This window comes from Jatropha curcas, chromosome 5 (genome assembly GCF_041381405.1).
Source record: "Jatropha curcas cultivar XTBG-Jc1 chromosome 5, XTBG_Jcur_1.0, whole genome shotgun sequence".
In the NCBI taxonomy this organism is placed as follows: Eukaryota; Viridiplantae; Streptophyta; class Magnoliopsida; order Malpighiales; family Euphorbiaceae; genus Jatropha; species Jatropha curcas.
The window spans coordinates 4,566,002-4,575,777 of record NC_143155.1 but is presented as its reverse complement, the minus strand read 5'-3'; the positions used below and the strand labels follow the sequence as shown (position 1 = coordinate 4,575,777).

Sequence of the window (9,776 nt, the reverse complement as noted above, 5' to 3'; positions counted from 1 at the left end):
ACACGGTCATGGAGGAAGTTTCATTCCTCTACCGCTTGAAACAGAAATGTTACTGTTAGTAAGAAACTCTAATTTAATTTTTTTAAAATGTATTATTTTTCCACATGTTTTCTACCTTTCTCCTAACTTATGTCAAAATGATAATATTTCTCTTTTGCGGAAATAACATTCAATTTTCAAAATAAATAAATAAATAAATATGTAAGCAATATCTAAGCGATTGCTTCATGGAAGGAAGTGTGGACTTCATTTTTGGGAATAGCTCCATGCTTTTTGAGCATTGTCGTATCCATTGCAAGGCAACAGGTTTTGTTATTGCACAAAGCAGCAAAAACTGCAGAGGATACAAACTAGTCATTGAGTGGGTCTTTGTGTATTTGATTGGCTTTTAGAGCCTGTTTGATTCAGATAAAAAAAAATCAAATGATCAAATGCCAAGGAAGAAACATCAGTAAGGTTTTAATTTATTGAAATCATTATTATGGTAGAAACATCATCTTTTTTTTTTTTTTTTTTTTTTTTTTTTTTTTCAGGTTCCTTTAGTTTGTATTTCATGTGAATATTTCAACTTAGATGACTATTTGTCTTATAAAATCCAACTCTTTCCTCTCCATTAACCAGTAATTCCTATAGATGGAATCGATCATGTAAAAGTTTATTATTTGTGAAAAATTTTAGTATTTTTTTATTTTATTTAAATAAAAAATAACATTTAATATGTTAAAAAATTTAAATATCTTAATCACTTATATTTAAAATATTGATCTTATCATTTAAAATTTAATTTTATTATCGATAAACAAATTATATCTAATAATTTTTTTTTAAAATTATTAAACCATTTAAAAAAATTATTGAAATATTATCTACATTTATATCTATCTTAAGTTTTAATTTTTTAAGTATTCTATGTAAAATTAAAAATTAAGATTTACTTATAATTGTTCTCCGTATCTATCATTCATTTTTTTATACTTATCTTTTCAAAAAAAATTTAGGATAAATTATATTATAATTTCTATAATTATTCGTGTATAATGTGAGAGTTTAGGAATTAATTATTTTTTTGAAATTTATTTATTGTAAATTAAATAATTTTTAAAAATAATAGTACTCAAACAATATCTAAATATTTCGCGAGCGGTTAATGGCTAGTTATTATAATAACTAATAATAATTTTTTTATTTATTTCAGACTGCTATTATATACGAAAAAATTAAGTTAATCAAATTTAAATTGTTATAGAAAATTCATATAAAATTTGGCTATCAAATTATAAAAAATATGTTTTTCCTTTAACAAGTTATTTAATTATTGAATTTTTTTTGTAATTTCATGAAATGTTTTTTTATTTTATTAACACTTTTAAATTTTTATAATAATATAAATTATTCATATTATTATGTTTTATAAAAGTCAATAAAAAATTAGATATATAAATTAAATTACATTTATAAAAATCAACCAATACGATTATTATTATACTATTAATTAAAAAAAATATTATTTTGGGAAAATATATAAAAAATCAAATGAAAAATCAATATAATAAAAGAAAGAGGGGCAGTTGAAAATTAAGGAAAAAAAAGATAATAGAAAAAAAAGGAGGTACGTACTGGGGATGGAATATTCCAACTTGGGGGAAGCTGCCGCAAAGACCTGGAACTGGAAAGGAAACTATTTTATTTTATTTCATTTTTGAGTAGAACTGTAGCGTTTGATATCATCCACAATCCTTCCCTCTTTATTTGGGTCTTTTCCATCCCTAACTAAGAGGGTACCTTCCCCTCTCTATTTTCCCCAGTTCTATGGAATCTCAATCTCAATAGAATCATTCTTTAGCATCTTTCTCTTTCTCCCTAAATTTTTCTTTTAGCTTTGTACAGATTTTAGGTTTAGATTTAGATTAGCAGAGACGACGACAACAACAACAACAACAACAACAACAACAACAAACCCTTTTGATTTTTATTGTTAACTGCTATATTACCATGACTTCGCTCATCAACGTTGAAGCTCACCAATTAACCAATACTCTTGCCCATTTCTCCATTCAAGATCAGGTAATTATGATTTCTTTTTCTGGGTTTTTTTCATTTCTTTGAAAAAGGTTTGTTTTCTTTAAGGTGGGTATGTAGGAATTATGACTTTTGGACAAGATCTACTTGATATGATTGTTTTTGTTTGTTTGTTTATTTTGATATTTTGATTTCCATGTGTTTGATTGCTGAGAAATCAGGGAGAAGATGAAGTGATGATATTCTTGTTTTGTTTTGTTTTTCCTTATATAATTCATTTTAAAGCTAAAGGGTGGAGTATTTTAAATTGAAATTAACGCAATTAAATTTTGGTGATACAACGACTTTTTCAGCTATGCAATCAGTATGGAAATGGGATTCTGAAGTAATTGAATTTTGGTTGATTTTATGGACCATGAGACTTCATAACTGAAACAATTCTAAATTGGGTCTTTCTTTCTTATTTATAATAAAATAAATTAAATGAGTGTGGTTTTGTTGGTGAATTGATCGATATGGTAATTTTGATTTCAGGTGGAAGCGCAGTCTAAGGTGGAGGCTAATAATGAAAAGTCTTGTGGAAATCATGGTGGAGTTTGCGCCATATGCTTGGATAAGATAGTGCTTCAGGAGACTGCTCTTGTGAGAGGTTGCGAACATGCTTACTGGTTAGTACAAGGAATCACTCTTCTGTTTACTCTTGTGGGGATGTCTCTCTTGGAACTTAGTTGTATAATTCTTTTTATTCACTATACAGTTTTTGGAATAAATGAACATGGAATTCACTTCATTTGCAAATGAGTTGTATTATGTATAAAAAAAGGAATTTTTATGTTTGGATTAAATGTAGGATACAGTTTGATTAGCCCTCCTAGCTTGTAATTATAATTCATTAACTTTATTAGTTTGTACTCTTGTTAAATTTAGCTGCGCAATTCTATCAACTTTTAATAGAATTTGACTCCAGTTTGACCAATTTCATTGAATAAAAAATTTGAAGTTCAAACTAACTTTCATTCATGGTTTGATTTGAAAATGATTTCCTCAAAATATAATGAAGTTCATTTATCTAAAGAAGAAGCTCTTAGTGATTCAAACATAACAAACATGAGTTCCCCTATTTTACTAAATGTGGTTTCTAATTTGTGGTAAATGAATAGGTTGATTATGGGTTTCAATTTCTAAATTTCTAAGGTACTTTGAATCTCTGTGCATGATTTTACTTGTACGGAATTCCTTTGTGGGCTATGAGCAATAGTTAGTTGTTTAGAAAACAAAGTTTGGAAATCTCATTCTCAATGAAATTTGCTAAAGGAACATAGGAACTTAGGACTTTGATTTTTTTGGGCCTGTATTTGCCATAGATTTGAGATATTTTGCCTCCTATAGTAATTTTCTATCAAGTGGTCTCTTTACAAGTATTTGAGCTATAGTCTTCTTGTTTGGAAGTTTATGATTACCTGTTTGCCTTGTAACTAGTTTGATGGAAGTAACAGTTTCGTCATAATTTATCTGAACTCAATGCTCCATTTCCCTTTCTGACTGATCATCGTTATTTTTATTTTACTTTTGGGTTGGGGGGATAGGTTTTGATGTTATCTGAGGATGAATCAATCTGAGTGTCTGTAGGACACATTTCTTGACGAATTGTTTAGCCAACAGTCTGTAAGGATGCGATGCTCTCATTTCATACTTTACTTTTATGCACCTGCTAGTTTTTCTTCTTATTTTCTTATTTTGACTTGTTGGCTAATTTTGTTACTTTTATTTGTTTTTTTTTTCTTTTTTGAGAAATTGAGATAACTTGCATGTATGCTATGAGGCATAGACTGCGCCTCACTTTTGAGGAGTAAATTAAAAACTTCAAAACTTCATTGCTTTCCTGTCGCCTTTTGAGACCATGGTTTATATATTGTGAGCAGGTTGCTGGAATTTAATACAAGAGGTATGTTGTTGATAATCTTGTGTGAGTCTGTTATAAATAAACTTTAGTTTCTTGGCATTGTTTTGCAGATAAGCTTCCTTTTGATGCTAACATCACCTATTTTTGTATGTGCTATAATCTGTGTCATGTACAGTGTTTTTAAATTATGAATTAAACTATGTGCATATATGCGGCTTATTCCTAACTTATTTTCTTGCATGATAAACCTTAGTTCTTCTTGCTTGCTGTCCGCCTCCCATGTGCTTGTTTGGGGCTTTCTCTGACTGTGCGTGCAATTGGTCTTATATTTTACAGGGGAAGGTGAATGAATTTTGCATGTCTAATGAATATGCACTATGAGCTATTCACTATTCTCTTCTAATCGATAGTCTCTATCAGGAGTGTCAACTCAGCGTAAAACACTTGTTGGTCATAATGCATTCTTTTCTAGAAACTGATAAAATAAAATAACACGACATTTACATTGACAGCATGAATTTGCCTGATTGCCTATCTTTAAATATATTTGCATTTTTTCTTTGGTTTGAGCCTAATCTTTTGCAACTATAGTACTATCCTTTTTATTAGTTTTGCATTGAGTCAGACAATCAACCTGTGGGGCCTTTTTCCCTCCTTGAAGAAGCAAGTTAACACTCTGAAGTGAAGTGTAGATTTTCTGGATTCATGGATTAGAGTTTCTTATCTATGAATTGCATCATACACATACATTTTATTTTCAATTTCCATAGTATGTTGTAGAAAGAAGAAAGGAAATGCTTTTTTCATTCACATAATTGGATAAGAATTATAGGTTAGAGCTTTTATGGCCTCAGTAGGATCTGTCCTACTTGTGGCTTGATCCTGATGACTAGGGCCTTGGAAGAATGTGCATATTCCTTAGTCTTGCTTCTTTTGATTTTAAGTGCTATTCCATACAAAGAGCCTCTGGATATGGATAAATAAATTATCCTATGTGTGACTTTCGTCTGCTGTAATTTACTCTCTGCACTTTTTATGCAAGTTTAAGGCAAAAGAATGGTATAAATATTATTCATTCATTAGGCAGATGTTGGACATAAATATGCTTTTCAGGTACTGCCAGCCCCATTAAAGTTACTGAGGCTTTGACTGTATAGATGCTGTAAAGTGTGTTTTACTCTTTAAGGGGGTGGTCAGTGCTTCACACTTTCTTAATTTTAACATAATTTCCATCTGAAGTTAGTTGGTGGACCCCATGAGCTTGAGCTTTTTTAAACATGGAGTAAAGTACCAATGTGTTCTGGATTATGTAAACTTAAACCGAGGACTTGCCCTGTTGTCCCTATGGAAAAAATGTTTAATTTTTGAAAGGGAGTTGTACTTCTTAGAGATTTTCATAATTGTTGACATACTTCCCTTTGAAGGTAGTCTATGGTCTCTAGGAGCATGAACTATAAAAAGTGGAGTACAGATGTCACTATGTTCTGGATCAAGTCAAGTCAGTTTGAGGAATGAGAAAAGTTCATATGAACAAAAAGAGCAAGCCCTTGTGAGCATTATAGGTTAATTATGAGCTGCAAGGTTTAGCTCTAAATTCTTAGACTGTTATTTTTGGCAATCCTTAAATGTATAAGTTGGTTCTGAAAAATTCTAGAGGAATAATAACGAACACAATGAGTTTCTTCTTCTTTTTCTTCTTCTATTCTTTTTTTTTTTTTTTTTTTTGGTTCAGCTGAGCCTATATGAAGTGATTAAATCAAAAAGAAAATGCATATTCAAGAATATATCTTGTAATGCTCAAATTTGGGTCTCTTGTTTAGCAGTAATCAGTGTGGTGATTAGATGTCTAGTCAGTACAATTGTTATCTTTGTCCATTAGAAAGTGTTGTTTCCTTGAGTTTGAAAAGTTTTCCTCATTTGGTGGGAATTTTTCTTCTCTGATTTGATGTAGGTTTCTGATTACGTAAACAAGTCTTGTGCATGCAAAGTGATATAACATATTAATTTGAAATGGAATTTTTTTGCAAGTTTGCAGCATCTTCTAGTGGGCACTACTAAGTTCTTGTCTTCCATATGAGATTGTAAAGGCTTATTTTTTTTTTTTTTAATTAAAAAAAAAAAAATTCGCTTGAGTTGTCTTTACTTCTCTTGTCAATATTACTAGTCAACCAGCTTGACAAAACTCTTAAGAAACATAATCTGATTATCCTTGAATCCACAAAGTCCAAATATATGTCGTGTTCCGAAGTTGCTATTCATGGGCCTAATTTAAGCCCAATTTAAAGTATGTTTGTAATTCATAAACTTTTAGCCTTCTTTTTTGGTTTTAATTCAGTCGTAAATTTTTCTTGAAATCAGATCTGTAATCCAACTAAATTGATTGAAGAATCGCCTGGAAATAGTGAAATTTAGTTCTGTCATGCATCATTTATTATGGGGGACAATTCTGCAATCATAATTCTGCCTTGGACTTTATCTCTGTATTGCTGCTGACAAATGTGTCTAGTTACCAATTGTACTATTTTGTCCAATCATGATGACATATTTCTTTCCGTTCTTCAAATTTTTATATATCATATTGGGCAGTTTGCTTTTGGAGTTTAGTTGTGTGCTACATTCTGTGATTTTTGTGCTATTTTGGAATGTGGAAGCAGTATATAATAATAATAATAATAATAATAATAGTAGTAATGGTCATGTATGGAGTTATGGTGAATATCTTACTCTTGTTGAGTTTGTAGCCGCAATTTAAGGTGCATAAGTTACGTGGCCGAGCAGAAACTGATATGTTTCTTTATGTATTTTTGAATGAGGCAGTACCCTAAATGTCTTTTGGCTATCTGACTATCTGGTTTGGTGCACAATACACTCCTTGTAATTAACAATCAATTATTGCTTCTTGAATTAGTTGTGTGAAAATTTTTTTTATAATTTATATATTTCAATGCAACGGCATCCTGGCATATTCATAGACCTCCTCTCTTTGTTTTTGCAGTGTGACATGTATCCTTCGATGGGCCACATACAGTCAGAAACCAACCTGCCCTCAGTGCAAACATCCATTTGAATTTCTTAATGTTCATCGTTCACTTGATGGCAGGTACCAATTCAAATTCATTATCTCAGACACATTTTATTTGGGGAGATTGGATCAATCAGTAAATTCTACATAAATAGAAGCATATTAAAGAAGTCTTTTTATCACATATGATCCTTATTATTTACATTTGTGCAATCTCATATTTTAACTGCCCCTCTTCGAAATATTTATTCCTTCAACAGCATCCAGGATTACATGTTTGAGGAAAGTGTGTGCCTTCTTCTTAGAGCTCCATGGTTTAAACCTTTGATTGTAGAGGAGCATCACAATGTCTATGATGATTTAGAGTATTATTATTATCCATATGAGTATGAGGATGAGGATGAGGATGATCTGGATGAAGTTTACTTAAGCCGCTCCTCAAACCTTCGGATTGGTAATCGACGGTGGGGAGACAATGGGTACGTTAGGGCGGGGCGTCAAGAAGCAAGGCCGGTTCATCGACCAAATCCCCAGGACTCGGGTGCTGGTCCATCACGTGAACCTAAGCAGAAAGAGGCTGCGAAAGATCGGACAGGTCGGCGTGCAAAGCGAACACTCAAGCGTGAAGCCGCAGACAAGGCCGCTGCAGCAAAACATCAACAGCATTTGTTGAGGTTGGGCCGGAAGTGATTCTTGTGACTTTTCGGGCTGATGTATGTACTAATACATAATCCAGAAACAAATAAATCTGGTCTTTGTACAGTATCTCCATTTCTCTAACTTTGTGAAATAATGACATGGCAGTTGTGTTTAGGCTGGACTGAGCATGGTAAGGTGAAGGTGGTGGAACTATAGTTTTACTATACCATTCAAAATTTCATTTTCAGCTGTTCAACTTCAGATTAAGATCTGACATCTGTTATTGAAGCCTTTGATTACACTGTACATTATTGAATATTTGTTTTCAGATACCATTCTCATGCAATGGTTTGTACATAAATAAATTCATGTGTTAGGACTTAGGAATTTCGTGTTTACTTTGATGAGACTAAATTCGTGAATGTAAAATTGCTAAATCATGCAAAAATTCCAAGAAAAGTAAAAAGTTTCCTTGAGGATTTTATTTGGAATTTGTTTCATTTATGTTTTGGTTATTTATAGAGGTGAATTTACTATAAGGTCCTTCAATTATAATCCTTTTAAGTTTCACTATTTTAACTTCTATATTAAATTTTTTTCTTCTTAGAACAAGTTGAAAAGTGGGTTTTACCTCTAATTTAAATGTAAGCTCTCTTATATATATTAATAACTAGGACCAAATATCTTTCACCAAAACCTAATTTTTCATTTATTGGGGTGTTTAGGAAAATAAGTTAATGGAGATATGAAAGGAAAATCAAGTTATTTTTAAAGAAAATAACTTTCCGTTTTCTAGAAAGACATTTTCAAGAAAATATTTTAAATACATATTTTTTATTTATTGATCATTAGTAACCATCGATCATTATTCATCCACCGTTTACCGTCGGCCTCCATTACTAGTTACTGGCGACTTTTATAGTAATTCATTTTTTGCATGTTTTTTGTAATTAACAATAAAATTTTTCAAATACGAAAATTTCTATTATTAATAATATTTTTTTGGTTTTATGGGTTAAAAATTTTAAGAACTTTTAACTGATTTTTAATATTGCAACCAAACGACGAAAAATAAATTATATAAAAAAATATTAAGAAAAGAATATTTTCTTTGAAAAATATTTATCAAAGGTAAACTATTTTCTGAAAACAAACCGTGACTTGTAGGTGAATGTTAATGAATATAATTCATGCATTTTCCACAACCGATTTGAGATCCTCGGATTATTTCTATATGGTCTAGTAATTACAAAATTATTTGAAATTATTTAAGCGTTATTCATTCTAGTAGAAGCAAATTTCAAGAGCTTGAGATTAAAGATCTAAACAAATATGATTTCTAAAATGACATTTCAACCCTTATTTTGCCATCGTTCAAAACTTAAATCAATAACGGGTAATGAATCATCATTTTACCTTTTTGTTCCAATAAAATCCAGTCTTGCTTGAGATCAAGCTCTTGGCTCCATTATTGTCATCGGGTAGATACAAAGAAAGAGGGGTTCCTTCCAAGAAGATGCTGAGTTACAACAAAAACAAAGTAAAGGAGATTCGTTCAAAGAATATCTTAGAATTTGTTCGTAAAATTAATTGTTTTAGTTGCTGGTTGTGTTCGGTCACAATCTTTTAATTAACTCTTAGCGTTTTAATCGGTCAAAATGCTAAACGCTATTTTTTGTAGTGTTCGGTAACATAGCGTTTGAATTAGTTTTCAGAAATTAAGGTAACGTTTTGATGAAAAATTAACTCATGTAATATTAACTTTTAGCTTTTATGAAAACCTACTCAAACAACTAACAGCTAACAACTAAAAGCTATTAAAATAGCTAACAGTTACCAAAATAATTAATTTTGTCAAGCAGACCCGCTATTAGTTGTTTCAGTAGCTAATAGTTGTTTGGGTAGCTTTTCATAAAATGCTAAAAGCTAGACGTTATAAGGATTAACTTTTAATAAATCGTTACCTTAACTTCTAAAAGTTACTTTAAACACTATGTCACGGAACACTATAAAAAATAACATTAGTTTAGTCAAAACGCTAAAAGCAATTTATCGAACACATGCTTAGAGTCTTTCCGGCATTATCTATTTTGGTAGCTTTTAGCTATCTCAGTAGTGTTTAGCTGTTAGCTGTTTGAATAAATTTTCTTAAAATGCTAAAAGCTAAACTTTAATATTAGTTAACTTTTTATA

General features: G+C 30.7%; 1 protein-coding gene across 1 annotated transcript; it reads left to right on the top strand.

The window, feature by feature from the left end:
- Positions 1-1,697: 1,697 nt before the first annotated feature.
- On the top strand, positions 1,698-7,970 carry LOC105628995 (uncharacterized). The gene is made up of 4 exons (XM_012210513.4): positions 1,698-2,064; positions 2,554-2,687; positions 6,918-7,022; positions 7,205-7,970. Exons 1-4 carry the CDS (start codon positions 1,993-1,995, stop codon positions 7,632-7,634), a joined length of 741 nt encoding a protein of 246 aa, XP_012065903.1. The 5' UTR covers positions 1,698-1,992; the 3' UTR covers positions 7,635-7,970.
- Positions 7,971-9,776: the final 1,806 nt, after the last annotated feature.